The following is an 18,948-nucleotide window of genomic DNA, read 5'->3' as shown; positions in this document are numbered from 1 at the left end:
CACTCCATTTCTAAATATCTCTTTGTCATTTATCAACCGAGCACGTAAAAATGGGTTGGCAATTGTGACAAAGCAATTTTTTGTACAAAAATTGCATGTAACGTGGCGTAGGAGCGAAAGCCTCAAGAATTCGACGAAAAGTGTCTTAATTGGGAGTATTTTAAGACTAGATGCTCAGGTTCCCTCTGCTTACCCTGCTATGTGGAAACTGTATCTTCCACATAGCAGAGTAAGCTAAAAAAATTAAGTAGATTTATTTACAGAGGCCCTAGACCCCGATTAAAAGATTAAAGATTAAACTTAATCTACTCTCGAGCAATCTATTATAGAATTAATAACCAAGATATAATGTTTATGGTATTAAGGTATTTAAGTGTAGTTAATAAAAATTGTTATGTATTCATTAAATTTTTAGTTTATTTATGTTTTCTGATGGTATTGTCAACGCTCGATCGAAACCCATCATTTAGTTTTTCCTCTCAATGACTTCGCAGTTGATAAAGAATCATTTTATCATCATAAAACTGGCATTAGTCTTGCGAGTTTAAGGAAAACCGTTTGTATCACTCTGATAAGCTGTATTAATTATTGCCAATGTTTGAGATAGTAAAATTATGAAAAGATGTGATAAAATTACAAATGAAATAATATTTTTTGTCTGGACTTGGATGTTTTATAAAACTTTACATAAAACTCGAAACGCTAAAGTAAAATGTGGTGCTATTGGGCGCGGTTTTAAGAGGAATGTTCTCGAAAAGTGGTGACACGACAAATGTATTTTTCTTAGTGGTCAACTTGCGTATTCTGAAGGTTGAAATGAACCAAGTTCCTTTCACCCCATGAGGAAACATATCATACCTTAACAGAAGATACAAGTTTATTTCGGCACTGATCGACGTTTGATCCAAAAATCCAATATGCTATCATTTGCATAGCAACGTATGTCAGAATAATCAAATATGTCATTGTTATGTAGAACAAACAGTGTAGGGTATAGCACACAGCCTTGGGGTACACCAAAGTTCACTGGCATGTATTTGGAGAAGAAGCCGTCGACAGCGAGCTAGATGCTGCTCCTAGTGAAAAAGCTGCCCATCCACTCTATATCTATATTAATATATTTTTTTATTTAATAGAAGCGGATAAATCCGCGGGGCCGCCAGTATATAATACTAAAAATCTCAGTTACGCAACAACATATGTCAAGGCCGTTACCAACTGAACGACTATATTAACATAAACGAAATAAATTAATGTCAATAGGTGAAATGTAAAATACTATTTTTAAATCTTCTTCACTCAAATCAAATACGAATATTTAAAGAATAATGTGATAAGCATGTTATTAAACATCTATATAAATATTGTTTGCATATAATAAAATTGCAGCTGATTGCTGTCTGTACGTGGGAAATATGTGAGAAAATGTATTGAGAACATTTACTAATGCAATAGAAACCAAAACAATGATTTTTAAAAATGTTATTTATTTATCTATTTGTTGGTTGTCGTTGATATAATCAGAGATTGTTCAGGTTAATCATAGAAACGATTTAATATTAATATAAAGTATTCCTTCCTCCTCATTTCTTTTTTAGAATGTTATAAGATCATAAAAAATATTCACATAAGAAAATAAATCATTACGTAGATCAAGCGGGCGAAGCTGCGGGTTGGTCGCTATAAACCATATTACCAACCATATTTTTATGGAAAAATGATATTCAATAGAAACGATATGGCAAATAATATCGTAAAATTTTGCAAGTCACTAAGGCCGGACCGGCGCGTCACTAGTTCGCTAGATGTGGTGAGTGCAAAATATGAAACGACGATGAATGTTTATTATCATTATACGTATAATACGTCATTCAGTTTATAAGAATCATTGTTCGTAGGAGAAGCATTCAGACACGGATAGAGCGTCAGTGACATAACACTACTTTATTATTGTAACAGGTATTTTCCGTTCAATAAAATTATATAAGAGTCTATAACAACTTGGAAAAACAAGTATAAAATAAAGTCAAATATATAATATATTCATATTCAAAGAATAGTTATTTTTTGATTTTGAGAAAAAACTAAATAGCACATGTGATAGAAAACATTCAAAACATTTTTAAAATGTCAAATTAAAATTATATATTTTTAAACACCATGTGTTTGCTGTATAAGGTTATAGATATAATTAAATGTGTCCTATTTCAGGAATCTCGACGTTCCACATTTGGACCAACTACTGGCAACTCTGAGGGAATATTTAACTCAAGTCTCGACCTAAGTTCAGTAGTGTCGTGTTTTAACTGTGATTTGCTCGACGGTTATCGCTTCTCGGTTAAAATTTAACTGGTTTTTGTGATAAAAAGTTTAATAAAATGGCTCCAGTAAAAAGAGTGTTAGTTATATACACAGGTGGTACTTTTGGAATGTTGAAAAATGAGAAAGGAGGTGAGTTATTCATTTTTAATGGATATTTAAACTAGTATTAGTAACTAAGTTGTTTTTAATAATATTCATATTTTATATATAGGCAAAAAAGAATAAAATTAGAGGAAATTCAGAAAAGTATGTATTAAATTTCATATTTAATTTAGAAGCGACCACGTGGGGATTATTTAATAAAACTACAAAATACATACATATATAATATATATATGTATGTATATAATATATATATGTATGTATCATATAAAAACTTAAAAAAAAATACTATTGATTGATTGAATTTAAGAGTTTTTAATAGTAATCTCTAAATATTTTTTTATTATACGAATTCCATACGCGAAATACGAGACGCAAACTCGGAACTTGTTTAGTCGTTCGTAAGATAGCGTGGCCATTCTTTTGTAGGCTCCAAACGGGAAATTAGTATTTTTCGTTTATTTATTTTACTTAAGAGTATTTTTAAACTATTATAATAAAAGAAACGTTTGATTAATTCATATAGAATACGAGACAGTTTACATTTTAATTAATTAATTATGAGAAAATATTTAAATATATAAATAGAGGTAAATGAAGAGTGGAGTGGCGTAGGAGCACAAACTGTGAATGTAAACAGAACAGGTTGTGGGTTCGATTTCCACTTGAGGAAATGGATTTAGGTTTGTCATTTCTTCGCTCTGGTGTCAACAAGACTCTCAACACGTAATGCCTCCAGAATTCGAAAGATTAACGTAATATGACAGCCATAATAAATAAACGGAATATCAACGTAAAGAAATATTTGCAAATTCGAACCAATAGTTAATAGAGGCCGGGTGACTGTAACGTAACGCTTGTGGGTTCGATTCCCACTCGAGGAAGTGAAATATTTACGTTTATATTTCCATTTCTTCGCTCTGGTGTCGAGGCAAAGCGCGGCGTTGAGTTCTGCCACTCAACACGCGATGCCTCCAGAATTCGGCAGTAAGTGGGGGAAGAAGTATCTTAACACTAGGTTCCCTCTGCCTACCCTGCTCTGTGCGGGATTTAGCGTGAAGCTGAAAAAAAAACCAATATCGCTTAACTCACAATATTTTGACAAAAATGTATAGAAAATGTATCTTTGTTTATTTAGCTTTAAAATGCAACAACAGGTTATGCAATTGTCGTCATTATTAGATACTGTGAATAAAATGCATTAAAAACTTCTTTTTCCTGTTAAATTGCATCGCTTCGGGGGCGCTAGTCATTTTAATTTAAGCATATCAGCGAAACGAAGTTGGAAATTTCCAACGAGATATAAGCAAGGAGAGGCTTTTTCCTTATGTAAGATGCCCTGGAAGGATGTATGCATTAGATATTATAAGCATAAATTATCGGGATTAATTAATTTTTAGCATACTTAGGCGTAAACAATATTAGTGGATTCAAATCTTATTAAGGGATTCTCTGAAAATTTTATCATATTTTCGTTTAGTTTCACGAGGTAGAGCGTCGTCTCTTTTTTTCCTTCTTCTTGTTATATCTTTTCTTTAGAAATTTTATTATAAAATATATAAGATAAATTATTATTTATTGTGCAATCCATAATGAATTATTTCTCTTTTCTCTTCTCCGCTCCGGAACAACACAGTGTTTTTAAATTTCACCACTCATCAACTATATCTAGAGTTCAAAGAATCTGTGCTTTTAATTTTTTTCTAATTAAAAAGTTAAGCTATTTTTCTTATCACTTTCCTGTTGGTTTGTTTTCTGCTCTATTTTTTAATGATGCAATATAATTTTTATCTAATCTTATATTGCCTTGGCCTATCTATATTTGAGTCGGATATAGAGTTACTTTAAATATTAATTGTGATAAGGTATATTGTAATTTTTACGTTTACTTTACGTATCAACTAAGTATATAAACTGAAAATCTTTCAAAATTTCCAACGAAGCGACGTCGTCTTGATTTAAATATGCGATCTGTTCTAGTGATATATTTATTTCCTGAAACGAATTTATTTGTATATAGAAAATGTTTAAAATTAATTAATTATTAAGAAACAAATGACCCCTCACGACTGATGAAATAGAACTCTCCTAAAGTCATCTAACTACTAGGGTAGTTTGGTTAATTGGCTACAAAAGAAAAGATAATATCAATTAATAATAATTTTATCCTTTTGGGATTGGGATTCAATCCAAAAAAAAATCCCCCCCAACCCCCCCCCCCCCTCTTATAATAAATGAAAAACACTTTTGCATTAATAAAAAACTGTAGGCTACCGATATCAGTTTAATAGTACTGGTTTGGTTAATATTTTAAATTAAAACCTGATATATGCGAATCAAAATAAATTGCCAATTGATTAAATGAAGAAAACGATGTGAGAGCTATACTCATATCGATAGAACAGTTATATGCGTCGCAAATATATTTCTATTTACTTTACTCGATTTTAAGCATCGCGCTACGTCCCATTCATAGTAGAGTAGGAAGAAGGAACCTGGGGACGTAGTGTTAAGATACTCCGTTCTCCATTAAATCACTTCGTTTTCACCGTCACTCCGAACTCTTAAGGCATTGTATGTTCAGTGTTGGAGCTTATCATCGTCTTACCTCGTTACCAGAGCGAGAAAATGAAAATATTAAATATATTATTTCCCCCGAGTGGGAATCGAACTCACAACCGTCGCGCTTACAGTCGCACACGAGTCCCTCTGCGCTACGAAGGCCTCATTTTTTTATGGTTTTTTCTAAATATACAGACAGAACAAAGAGCGAAGGGTTTTACAAGTGCGATATTCTTTAATTTCCACCAAATGCAGATTATATATGATTATGAGGAGAAAAAATTATAAAATAGCATTTCTTTTCAGTATTGGTACCCCAAAAAAACATAGAGCACCGAATAGTCAGAAAGCTGCCACAACTACACGACAATGAATACTATGAGAAACATTTAGCAAACAGTGCTGAGAGCGACTACCTCGTCCTACCCGGTAAGAATTTTTTAATAATATAAAATAATTATTTAAATGAAATTAATATAATTAATTATAATAACTAATTAATTATGAAAATTTATGTAATTAATTATAAAACTTAAAATAGTTAATTATGAAACTTAATATAATTAATTATAAAAAAAAATAAATGTAATAACAGTGCAATTGGATTTTGATGAAACTAAATTCGAGATATACTTGAGTAAAATTATTTTGGTTGTATCTTTTAAATATTTTAAAGCGATAACCAAAAAACTTTAAACATTATATTTAGGTTATAAGTACTTTTTTTAGCACCACGCTGTATTCCGCACATAGCAGGGTACCTGGGTAACTCAACGCCGTGCTTACTCTCTAATTTACATAAAGTAAATTTACTTGTATAATAGTTAATGGCTTCAATCACGTTATCACTTGTGTTATCAACAATGTGATGCAATATTTAGAGCAATATTCTCGTACAAATGTATGTTCCTTAACTTTTTGAAGATATCAGCTAATAAGTTCAAAGGCCTTTTATATTATGATCATTCTGCTCCATAATTTGTTTAAGTAATATATAATTTATCAGTTTATATCTAATTATATATTTTTTTAAAAAAATACGTCGCATCTTATAGTATGAGTTCAAATCCAGAGTCCCAAAGCCGTTCAAAGTTCCCGTTACAGATATATAAGACATACATACCAAGATTGTAAAAGCGTGTTAAAATAGTATCTATTTATCTATACTTTTTGTTGAAAAACTAAGTGAAAAGTATTGGAATATGTTTTTTTTTTAAATTGCAGTTTTAAAAATGTAAAAAACTTAAAATATTACAGATGGTAAAGACACAGAAACGAGGATATTGTACAAAATTCATGAATATGAAGAACTAAAAGATTCTTCAGACTTCACCATTGATGATTGGATCACACAAGCGAGAGACATTAAGGTTAGTTATATTGTTATTCAATAAATAATAAAAATAATTTTTAACATGTTTTTTTTAAATAATAACAATAAATAAAAAAAAATGACGCATTTTCCGCATACAAATAGAACAGACTAACGAGATAACTTAGTTTAAAGATTTTTTTTATCTTTGACCTCTAGTAGAACTAGATCAGTATCTTTGGTTGAACGACCTGATCTAAGGAACTGCTAATTAAAAAATAATTTTATGTGGAAAAGTCTACTTTATCGATATAATCCATTATACTTGCTATCAGAGTGTCCTTGGCCCATGCCCAAAAAATTATGGGGCCCCATGGGGGGCCGAAGTCTTAGATAAATATAAACACTATCCCGAAGCATCGGCAGACTGACTTTTATTGTTCTATTATAATTAGAATTGTATGATTATGACTTTTAATTCAATTTAAATTAAAATGTTATGATTGTAACTTTCAATTCAATTTAAATTAAAATATTATGATTGTGACTTTCAATTCAATTCAATTAAAATTAAAATTGTATGAATTGTGATTTTACAGCGTTTCTACCATGACTACGATGGGTTTGTCGTCCTCCACGGCACTGACACGACTGCGTATGGCGCTTCTATATTGTCCTTCATGTTGGAATCTGTTGGAAAAACTGTAGTACTGACTGGTGCACAGGTTAGTTGACTATTTTATAATGAAACATTATTTTTTTAGCGTCATGCCGTATCTTGCACACAGCACGGTAGGCAGAGGGAACCTAGTGATAGAACACTCGGTTCCCCATTTTTCGCCGAATTCTGAAGGTATTGCGAGTTCAGTGGTGAAACTCAACGTCACGCTTTGCCAGAGAGGAGGAAATGGAATGGAAAATGGAATTTTTAAATGTTACATATTTAACTTTAATTTAAGAAATAGCTGAGTTTTCAATTTAATTTAAAATTGAGCAATTAAAAATATTTATTTCTTACCAGGTACCGATTTTCCAACCTCGCAGCGACGGCAACAATAACATACTGTGCTCTATCTTGATAGCCGCCACATTACACATTCCTGAAGTGACAGTATTCTTTGGAGCAAAACTGTTCAGAGGCACAAGGTAGACTTATTTTTTCGCTTCACGCTGCATCCCGTATATATCAGGGTACCAAGAGGGAACCTAGTGTTAAGTCACTCCGTTCCCCATTTTCCGCCGAATTTTAGAGGCATTGCGTGTTGAGTGGTGGAACTCTCGCCTTTTTCTTGGATAAGAATTAAAAAATGTTAAATTAAATGGTTTCAAATGTAAAATAAAAAAATAACATAAAACCTATATTTCAGAGTAAAGAAGGTCTCAAACACAAAAATATACGCCTTCGACACACCAAACTTCCCCCCACTATTAGAAGCCAGGACGACTCTGGATGTGGACCCCAAAATGCTCATCCACCCCCCAGGTTCTGTACCTAATGAATGCAGGTTACATGACAAGCTGTCGAAAAAAGTATACGTATTAAAAGTAGTACCTACAATAACACCAGAGATTATCAGAGCAGTCTTCGAAGGCATGGAAGGTGAGAGACGTATTATTATTGCTTTTTCTTTCAGCTTGACCCTATATATCGCATGTAGCTGGATAGGCAGAGGGAACCCGGTTAAAAAATAGGATTTTTATATAGATTATGAATTATAATATTACACAAGAATGCCATGTAGATACTTAAATTAATATTTTAAAAGTTAGTGGTTAAAGTTATTTTCTGTCTGTTGCGTAATTTTTTTGTTTTTTAAGCATGCCATATATATTTTCTGAATTAAAATTGACATTTAAAATTAAAAATGAATAATATAATAAATAATATAATTTAAAATGAATTCTGTTCTTATGAAATATCTTTTTTTTTTCACAGGTGTAGTATTAGAAACATATGGTAACGGCAACATTCCAATCAAACGCAAGGAGATTTACAAAGAAATCGAAAAGGCTGTGAAAAATAACGTATTAGTTGTGAACGTGACGCAGTGTATCAATGGGAACGTGCTCGGGAAAGCCATATACGAAACTGGCTTGGTAAGTTTATATATTTAGATATTTTAAATGTCATTGGTCATTGATAAAATTGACGCTACGAATTCGCACAACAATAACAAAAATGTAAACATATTTTTTTGAAGCTAGTGTTAAGAAACTCGATACCGACCTTGACACTAGAGCGAAGCGTAGCGTAGCGTAGCCAGAGGGAAATTAGTGTTAGGACCTTTCTCACTTTCCGCCGAATTCGAGACATTGCGTGTTGAGTGGCGGAACTCAACACCGCGCTTTGCCTCGACACCAGAGCGAAAAAAAGAAAATATTAATACATAATAATTAATTCCCCTCAGTGGGAATTGTACCACCAACCTTCGCATTTACAGTCACTGTCCTGCACCACGACAGACACATTTTAATAATTTAATTTTTTTAATTTCAGTTATTAGTAGAATGTGGTGTGGTGCCTGCCTTCGACATGACACCGGAGGCGGCCTTCGGCAAGCTCTCATACGTCCTCACTAAAACTGAACTTAGTTATGAAGAAAAAGTAGAGGTACTTACTTAATATAAAATTCTTTTAATATTTCATAGGGATTATATTTTACGAAATATATACTAAATATTTAATAAAAATAATAGTTGTAATCCATCCATAAACGTTATCGTGACACACTGTGTACAGCTTTGCCATGCCTACTCAGGGGGAACCTAGTGCTAAGACACTCCGTTCCCCACTTTCTGCCGAATTCTGGAACTCAACACTTTGCTTTGTTTGCCTTTGCAATGAAAATGAAAATATTAAATATTTATTTTCTTCCAATTCACAACCTGTAGCATTCACAGTCACACCTTGCGCCACGAGTGGCCTCAAATCTTTTTAACTCTTTTTAACGATATAATTTTAAAATAAATAATTTAATTAAATTTATTTTTCTTTTCAGTTAATGAAGACCAACATACGAGGAGAATTGTATAATCCCAATCACGCGATCTGAAAATTTGTTTAAAAAAATAGAGTAAAACTATACTTAATTATCTGTGCTATAGAGTTGTTAAGTGAGATGATTACCAAATATTTACTATAACAGACATTAATATCGAAAATATAATATTATGGACATTAATATGAGAAACTTTAAACACTCTACAGAAACATTATGTAGTAAAGTTAGTGGAACGTTAGTTTAACGCAATACTTTGTATAACTCAAAAAAAAGCTGTGAAACTCAATGCCGCATTCTGCCTCTTTACTAGAGCGAGGAAATTATAATATTCATTCCCCTAGTGGTATTTGAACTCAAAATTCTCCCCCTCATTTTTTCTCTCGCTATATAAACAAGACTATAAGATAAAAAAAACAACTTATTATTTTAATATTATTATACTACAGTATAAAATATTTTTTTATTTGTTTTTTTTTTCACTTGTTATGATTTCAAGCAATGTATATATTGACGCATTAATTAATGTTTGTATCTGAATAAATAAGTAAATCTTGTTAACTCGTTTGTTTTCCACTTTAAAAAAAATCTTTATTATTTTAACTATTTCAACATGGATGTAGTTAGAAAGATTCATGACCAAGTCCGGACTATAATTTTGGGGGCCTACTAGTTACTAAAATAGTTGCCATATAATAAAAGTGTTTTAAATATCAATGTTATACGAAAAAATAGGGCAATAACACGAATAGCAAATAAAAAGTCATTAATAGCTTGGAGTATGTACATCTAATCATAATTTTTTATATTTTTTTATATCCCACACATAGTGTCAAGAAACTTAGTTCCTATTAAAACACTTCCTTTTCTCACATTTGAGCCGCGGACTTCGAGTGGGAATCGAACCCACCCAGCTTTCGCGTTTACAGTCGCACACTCATGCCTCTGCGCTACGACTAGCCTCGTTTGTAAATATAAGAAATAAAATTAAGAATATATAGTATATTAAATCCACACATTTATTTAAGAAATATTTTGTTCCATTACACAATCATATACTTAAAGTACATAATAAATAATATATCAGATAATAGAATAAGTATTAACTATTTTGTGCTGTCAACATGACGTTATAAATCAAAGATGGCGATCCACAGATAATAAGAAAATATTATATTTTTTTAATAGTAATGCTAAACAAAAAAAAGCAATGATAAAGAAAAGTTTCAAATTTAAAGATAAACTTTTTTAAAAATGTATAAGAAAAGTAAGTAGTTATTTTGTTAATAACTTTGAATTCTTTTTGGTTTAGTAAAAATATATATACTAGCAAAGTTATTCAGGCCATTTTTGATTTATACGATGTAAACTTAAAATTAATGGAAACCCAAATAAATTGTAGATTTTTAAATAAAATCTCAAATATTTGAGAGATTCACACATTATTACAGTCACGAACACAAGTGCTATATCGTCGCTTATTGTCTATTATCGTAAAAGATTTAATAGTACCTTAAAAATAAATAAAATGGCACAATAGTAATAAATATTGGTAACTAATATCGAAAAAACATATTTATTACAAGAAGAAAAAGAAATTGAATCAAATGGTATAGAATGTCAATTTTTATATAGAAAAAAATATATTTCAGATCAATTTTAATATCTTAAATATTAATTCATAAGATAAAACAAATGAAAGAGTCATATTATTAAAAAAAATAATTTTACAAGCGACGATATTAAAATCGTATAATAACAATCTAAGCGATTTTTCGTGTAAAGGGAAAAGTATTATAAATTTCTACGACAAGAAGGCAGTGTCTGGGAACACTTCAATTTTCGATATAGTACAAAATCTATACTAATCTACCGTTACGATAGGTTTAAACACCATTTATGATATACATTTCAACATCGTTAAACAGACAGACATACACACGTGTAAAGCAAGTACAAATATTGTATTGCTATAATTTTTTAAATTGGATTCAGTATGAAAATTGAGATGAGTGCAAATTTTCCAAATTTTACAGTTCAAATAAATAGAATTTCTAAATAAAAATTAAATCTTTATTGTTGTTATATCTTGAAATCCACACTTTTATATAACTGCAAGAAAATGGTTATTAACTTTCAAGGGAAAGAAAAAAATATAACATAAAAGCAGTAGAAAAACGTGTCTGTCTGTCAATCATAGCTAAGCTAAAGGAAAATCTGAAAATATCTAGATACTAAGATCTCAAGATGCTATCATTACCATTCAAAATAAGTTAGTTTATTGCGTGAACGTTTGTACTTTACACATTTTTTGTGAAACTATGGTTTAGCTGTTATGATAGAATGTGCGGGTGGTTTAACAGGCGGTTACTTCTTTCTTCTTGGTAGCAGCAGTGAGGACCGACTCTTCTGAAAATAAATAATTATATAGTTCAATCGAGCAAAGCCGCGAGTATAGTAATAAAAGTATTAATATAGCTGTAACTCTATATGTAAAGGAACCTGTACCTATTCCTAGAAGAAATTCCAGATGGAAGATTTTTTGGTCAAATGACTAATGTTTTATTTTTTAAATTTTAATATTGTAAATTGTTGGGATTCTCAAGGAACTTTGCAATTTGTTGATGTGGAATCCAATACGAGTAAAATTGCGATATTAGACATTACATTATTACACTATTTCATCTACTTTAACCTGTAAATAATCTTTAAGACAGGCGGGAAGTAGTGAAAACACCTCATCACTAGATTCAACTTCCCTAATCCCTACAACTAAATATGATGATGAAAAGATAGTTAAAAGTTAATATCCTTCAATAGCTTCATATAACTCACCTGCAGGGTGCATACGTTTCAGCACACTGGACAGATCGAGGCCAGTCAGTGTACGTATAGCCGGTGGTAGGGCACCCGCCAGGCGGGCCACTTCCCCGGTGGTACCGCCGTCACCTACTAGCACTATTTCATCTGTTTTAGCTAGTGGAGCTGAAACTTCTGCTGCGATCTGGAAAAAAAGAGATTATATGATGAAGGGAGATCATCATTTAACAATGGCAGAACTAAATGGCGTAATTACCTCGTTACTACAGCGAGGAATCGAAAATATTGAATATTTCTTTCCCTCGAGTGGGGATTGAACCCCTATAACCAATTTAATAAATACTTAATTTTCGTTGCTTAAAAAGTATGTATTCCTTGATAGATGATTCGAATAAAAGAAATTATTTAAAATACTTATATATAAATAAAGCAAAATAATAAACCTACTGTAAAAAAATATATTCCTTAAAAATTCAAGGTTTCTTATTTCAATACCACATAATTGGTTTTTTTTTCTTTTAATTTTGGGCCAAATTATTTACAAAAAGAAATAATATACTACTAATATTATAAATGTGGAAGTTCGTCAGAATGAATGTTTGATTCATATTCAGGCAAAAACTACAAAACGGATTTGAATGAAACTTTACAGTAATATAGCTTGTTTAATTGAATAACACACAGCCTACAATTTATGTAAACATTTTGTATAATATAATTTTTAGCGGGCGAAGCCGCGTGTCTCTAATAATATATAAATAATATCAAACCAAATTTTAAAAAAAATCCTACCTTAGGCAAAGCCTCCAAAACTAGAGCCATTATAGCCGCATCTCCGTACTGCTTGTACACCTTGGCCTTGGCGAGCATACGTTCAGCGTCAGCTTTACCCACGTCCCCTATAGCGGTGGCCTCAGCGAGACCCAGTACTTTGATGCGTTCTGCATCAGCTTTGGCCGCTTCTACTGTTTGTGTGCTGGAATTGATTGTAAATATATTACTTTTAATATTCTTTTGCATAATTTTCGTAAAGATTTTGTTGGGAAGTTTTTTTTCGTAGCTTTACGATGTATCCCGCACATTGCGAGTAGGCAGAGGGAACCTGGGACCCTAGTGGTTAGACATTCCGTTTCTATTAAGACTTTATACTTTTATTTTTATTAAAGATATTTTTTTATGAAATTAAAAAAAACTCTAACTTACCGTTTTCCCTCAGCTATGGCTTGCAGACGATACGCCTCGGCCTCAGCGGGGAGGCGAACCGTCGCCACCAACTCTTCCTCACGACGCATAATCTCTTGTTGTTCAACCTATTATATTAATCAAGGAATGCATATATTAAACCTACCTAGACCTAGATGGATGTACGATTAAAAATCTATCGCCAAAATTGGGAATACAATTTTTTTACTTCATGCTGTGATAAGTAAGCTTATATAGGATTTTTTAATTATTTCTAATAATAAGCTTTATTTTTTATTTTTTAACCTTGCGAAATGCTCAGTTGTCACAAAGAACGATATAAGAAGATAGTTTAATGTTTGTATTTCTAAGTATATTTTTGACAGGTTTTATGGGTGTCAGTCGAGAATTTGAAGACATGAAAAAGCTTATCAATTTATTTAAAAAGTACCTCAATTTGTTTACGACGCTCCACTACTTCGATTTGTATTTCCTCGTTTCGTATTTTCTGTTTAATCTTCGCAGCTTGTAGCTCATAGGCCAATGCGGCTTCAGCTTTCTGAAAATGAAAAGAAAGTCTTTTTTTTAGTTTCACACCGTATCTCGCTCATAGCAGAGTAGGGCACCTCTGAACTTAGAGTTAAGACACTATGTGCCCTATTTAGACATTTCCGTTTACCATTTTCCGCAGAATTCTAGATGGTGTTGAATAGCGGAACTAAACGTCGCACCAGAACCACCCTGATTACCATAGTGACGAAATAAAAATATTAAATATTTCATCCCAATCCCTTAGTTAGAAAAGAAAATCGCAACTCTCGTATATATATATATATAGATGTAATTGTTAAGTAATTAACTTCTACGCAATTAAATTATTAGTCCTCATCTTTTAACATAAAATTATATAATTATTATTTTCACTATATTTTAAAAATAATCATATATTTATATATACTTACAGCGGTATTAATTTCTTGATCGAATTGAGCTTTTTGTAGTTTAAAGAGGCGTGTGTTATCTTCAATTTTTGTATCCATCGAGTACTTGACGTCCATAGCGGTCTTCTCGCATTCCGCTTCCTTTAAAACATTTAAAAGATTTTTAAACTCAATTTTAATCTTTTAACTAAATTACTTCAATAAAACTTCTCAGTTTTTAAGTATAAAATACACAGAAAAAACTACCTACATATTTAAAAGAAATTACTGACAGTTTTATATCGAAAAAAAAATCCATAATCCATCCATACCTATATTATAAATTCGAAAGTAACTCTGTCTGTCTGTCTGTCTGTCTTTTCCGCAATCAGGGCCAAACCGCTAATTTAATTGTGATAAAATACTCATATAGAGATACTTGAGGGTCCCGGGATGAACATAGGATACTTTTTTTTTCTCATATTTGTAATATTTTCGTTATATACCAATATATTAAAATAATTAATTTGACAAGGAATTTATTCCGCCATGTTAATAACAATCGTCGCTACGCGTTGCTAAGCAACGGCTTGCAAAGTTTGCTGTTTTAAGAAAACGTCACCCACAGTGAGTTTGCTTAATGCATACATGGTGCGCGCCGATATAGATTTATACAAATCTCTTTATACAAATCATTAATAAAAATTAGATGATTTCTATAATTTGATATTCATCCTTATGAAAATAAATATAATAGTCACTTTTAGCATTTCATCTAGATGGAAATTATAGTTTACTGTATAACATTCTAATAAATAGTTAAGATGTGACTGATTCCAAATGACCTAGCCTACGAGTGGTATAGTATGACCGACGCGAACGGGCGGTTGACTTTGATGATTTTGTAAATTTTTATAGATTTTCGAATTACTATTATTTTTTATGTAATTATTTGCTACTTATAATTAATTTATCTCAGTTCGGTTATCTATACCGATGTTATACACTTAAAATATCGTAATTTTAATCATTTGAGATTTTATTTAATATTGTTCGCAAAAATTAATAATTATTTAATATAGAAAAATGTTTAGTACGCGCGCACAGCAAACTTTAGGTTTTTTTTTCTAATATTAAGAATTTCCTTTAGTTACTTTTACTTCTTTGGTTTGTTCATTTCGGTTACTCAGATATTTTTTCTAATAATAAATCTCCACTTATTATTATTTTTTAACTTATTTTAATTATTTAGGCTTACATTTTCGCGGGCGTAGCCGCGTCCGGGCCCACTAGTATATATATATATTCCTGGTCCAGTTCATTGGTAACTTTAAAATACTTGTTTTTTTACACAGCAAGCCCAGGGAAATTAATGTTAAAACACTCCGTGTCCCATTCTCCGCCGAAATCTGGACGCAATTATACTAATTATACAAAAATAATTAATTAAACATTCCATTTACTCGACTGGGGATCGAACCCACAACTCTTTTACCCATGGGCCACGACTGGCCTAGTTTCATATAAATCGATGCTGCGAATATCGATAAGCATCCATATCACCATAATTCTGCAATTAACTGACTACACTATCACCAACTAATGTACGAGTACTTCTAGAACAATCTGTTTAATACAACAAAGTCAAAGTACTAATGGACGACCTTGTGACCAATTGGAATAATCAGTACTGCTCTTTCTTTGACTGACTCATTAAGGGCAGTCAATATGCCCAAATATTCCTATTGACACACTTAGCATCTGGCGACATTGGCCCTTATATGAAAATTAGGGACTGCCCTAAAAATTAAAACCAAGTTGTAAGATAATTAATTATCATAAAGACGAGTGTTCTTTGAGTTTCTAGTTCAGTTTCTAGATCTTAGAGAGTTTAGTGTATATAGAAAATAGAAATTGGTATTGTTAATCTATATTATGTATATAAAATCGAAAGGTCACTCACTCATCACGAAATTTCAGAAAGTACATGTGCTAGGAATCTCAAATTTTGCATAGGAGTTACTTATAGGACGTAGGTGCTCGCTAAGACGGGAATTTGCAATATTCGACTTCTAAGGGGAATGTTTTTGGGGTTGAAAGTTTGGATGAAACTTCGTTACTACAAATTCTAGGAGTAGCAAATTTTGCATAGACGTCACTAGGACGTAATCATGGAGACAGAAATTAATAATAACATAGTTCACGCAGGCGAAGCCGCGGGCGGGCCTCTAGTATATTATGAAATTGTAAATTGTAACTGTGTAACTAGGTTAATACAACTCGGCGTAGACCTATCTAAAATAAGTTTATCCTAAAGGATAAAGTTATTCTCAGAATTTTATTAATAGATAAAAATAAATATTCTAATATTATTTGAGAACTCTTAGCATCACCCATAAAGGTAATTACCAAATCTAATTACCAACACATTACCTATTTAAGCGTCTGTCCCTACTAATGAGCTTCGGTTTACGAACAAATTCTAAAGTATGCAAAATTACCTATTTACTATTAATTATTTACATTTATGTTGAAGTTAATTAAGTATGTTGAAGCCAGCAATTTCACGAACATATTTCTCTGATCTGATCTCCATAAAATTAATATCGGAAAAACATAAGTATAGGGCTAGCTGCCTAAAGATAACCGCCCAAAATGTAGCCGTAGATGCATGCGCAGCAATTCAAAAAAGTTGCAAAAGTTCAGAAAACTTAACTTCAGGGCGACCACGATTCATTGGTTGGCCATAGCCTATTATAAAAAAAAAGGAACAACGCAACCTACTGATAGCATTAGCAACCTTCCGAGTAACCCTAACATCTTAATTATACCTTAGGGCTTAGAGCTATAGTCCTATACTACTAATATTATAAATCGAAAAGTTTGTGAGGATGGATGTTTGTCCCACTATCACGCAAAAACTACTAAATGGATTTAGACGAAATTTTACAATAATATAGCTGATGCATAAAAATAAGATATTGTATAATTTGGCAATAAATTAAAGCGGGCGAAGCCGCGTTCATTACGCTATTTTGACATCACCATTGCTATACAGTATAACATTCTTAGAACCACGAAAGCCACTCACTCTAATCCCAGCATCTCTGTTAGCCTGCGCCACGCCTATATCAGCGTCGCGTTTCACCACCGCCGTCTGCGCCTTCCCCAAGCTGGCCAGGTACTGGACGTCATCGTACACGTCCTTGATCGTGAAGGACAGGATCTCGATGCCCATCCGCCCGACGTCCGGAGCGGCAACCTCCCGCACCAAGCCCGCGAACTGGTCTCTGTCCTTGTATACCTCTTCGACTGTAAGCGTTCCTGTGGAGGATGTGGAAAAATTTATTGTCATTATTTAACTTACTAAAAATAGTATTCTTCGCAACTTTTGGAGAATGTCTTTTTTAAGTTTTAATAAAAAAAATTATAACGGCTTATTGTATCTCGCGTATAGCAGCACAGGCGGAAAGAATCTAGTGCTAATACACTCCGTCTTCCATCATCCGCCCAAATGCGTGTTAAGTGATGAAAAAATACATTATGGCAAAGTTAATTAAATTTGGCTTTCAAATAACAGAATTTATTACAGTAAAAAATTTTCTTTCAAATTTCATAAAATTGGTAACAATAGAAATAATAAAATATCACATCAAGATTTCAATAGAAATTAGAATTAATTTTTAAAATTAAAAATAATAAAATTTGCAACAAACATAAAATTATTAATTATTATTGTAGCGACTAGCAAATGAAGGTCAATTATCTAATTAGATAAAGAGCTTTTTAGTTTTATATAACTAATAAAATAATAATAACTTTAAATATTATTATCTATCAGTGTTAATATAAGGAAGAGTGATCAAATAATTAAGACAAAATGGCAACATTTAAATTGGCAAACGTACCATATTAAGAAAACTCGTAAACCTTACATATATGTATGTTGAAAATTGTTAGAACAATACAATCTATTTTATTTATAAAAACATGAACGTATAAATTATCATAAGTTTTAATAAATGTAAATTTTATCTTCATAAAATCATTCATATCTAATACACTAATTTTTACCGGTGGTTTCGCTCGCATGGTCAAATACTATATGGTACTAAATTAAATATTTTTTGAGACCAGTCGTCACACTATATTTTCTAATAATATATAATAATAATATTATTTCTAATAATATATATATATAACATCGAAAGGTCACTCACTCGCTCATCACGAAATCTCAGAAACTACATGTGCTAGGAATCTCAAATTTTGCACGGAGGTTATTTATAGGACGCAGGTGCTCGCTAAGACGGGAATTTGCAATATTCGACTTTTAAGGGGTTGTTTTTGGGGTTGAAAGTTTGTATGAAACTTCGTTACTACAAATGCTAGGAATCTCAAATTTTGCATAGGAGTTACTTATAGGACGAAGGTACTCATGGAGACAGAAAATAACGTAGTTCACGCAGGCGAAGCCGCGGGTGGGCCGCTAGTTAACTATAAAAGACAGAGTAAAAAAGACTTTCGGAATCGTACAGAGAGAGGTGCCTGTAATATAAAATACAAAAGTTCACGACCAAAGCGACCGCAGCATCCGTTGAGAGTACGTGACGTGGATGAGTTTTAGATTTTGTTTGGAATTTATTTTATTTACAACTGACTTTGTAACACTGACTTTTGAAAAACATATTTTTCCTGCAAATATGATATAACTGCGTTTAACAACGTA

The 18,948-nt window shown here is 31.8% G+C and overlaps 2 protein-coding genes across 3 annotated transcripts in view; one reads left to right on the top strand and one right to left on the bottom strand.

Annotated features, from left to right (window-relative positions):
• Positions 1–1,800: 1,800 nt before the first annotated feature.
• Positions 1,801–9,854, top strand: LOC146540434 (L-asparaginase-like). Its single transcript, XM_085204426.1, has 10 exons — positions 1,801–1,959; positions 2,212–2,451; positions 5,293–5,415; positions 6,244–6,356; positions 6,898–7,023; positions 7,320–7,444; positions 7,666–7,898; positions 8,235–8,395; positions 8,796–8,909; positions 9,298–9,854. The coding sequence occupies exons 2-10, from the start codon at positions 2,379–2,381 to the stop codon at positions 9,349–9,351; spliced, it is 1,122 nt and encodes a 373-aa protein (XP_085060552.1). The 5' UTR covers positions 1,801–1,959; positions 2,212–2,378; the 3' UTR covers positions 9,352–9,854.
• A 441-nt stretch (positions 9,855–10,295) lies between these two features.
• Positions 10,296–18,948, bottom strand: part of Flo2 (flotillin-2) — a 220,877-nt gene continuing 212,224 nt past the window's right edge. The window contains exons 4-10 of one of the 2 annotated variants that reach the window (XM_085204408.1): positions 17,311–17,543; positions 14,262–14,381; positions 13,751–13,858; positions 13,321–13,427; positions 12,910–13,093; positions 12,133–12,301; positions 10,296–11,706 (exon numbers count right to left, since the gene is read on the bottom strand). In XM_085204408.1, coding sequence (XP_085060534.1) covers positions 11,654–11,706; positions 12,133–12,301; positions 12,910–13,093; positions 13,321–13,427; positions 13,751–13,858; positions 14,262–14,381; positions 17,311–17,543 — 974 coding nt within the window. In that variant the 3' untranslated portion in view covers positions 10,296–11,653. The remainder of the gene's footprint in view (positions 11,707–12,132; positions 12,302–12,909; positions 13,094–13,320; positions 13,428–13,750; positions 13,859–14,261; positions 14,382–17,310; positions 17,544–18,948) is intronic. The other variant, XM_085204414.1, reaches the window with a different exon arrangement.

Source organism: Heliconius melpomene, chromosome 2 (genome assembly GCF_056956725.1).
Source record: "Heliconius melpomene rosina isolate 202511_hmr_F chromosome 2, ASM5695672v1, whole genome shotgun sequence".
Lineage (NCBI taxonomy): Eukaryota > Metazoa > Arthropoda > Insecta > Lepidoptera > Nymphalidae > Heliconius > Heliconius melpomene.
The sequence above is the reverse complement of the archived record's forward strand: the minus strand, read 5'-3'. Positions and strand labels throughout refer to the sequence as shown.

What these genes read in the sequence shown, in the direction of transcription:
- LOC146540434 (XM_085204426.1), top strand. Translation starts at nt 2,379, where the DNA reads ATGGCTCCAGTAAAAAGAGTGTTAGTTATATACACAGGTGGTACTTTT. An exon ending in CGACTACCTCGTCCTACCCG is followed by an intron (nt 5,416 to 6,243) that starts GTAAGAATTTTT and finishes AAAATATTACAG; the next exon opens with ATGGTAAAGACACAGAAACG. An exon ending in GTTATGAAGAAAAAGTAGAG is followed by an intron (nt 8,910 to 9,297) that starts GTACTTACTTAA and finishes TTTTCTTTTCAG; the next exon opens with TTAATGAAGACCAACATACG.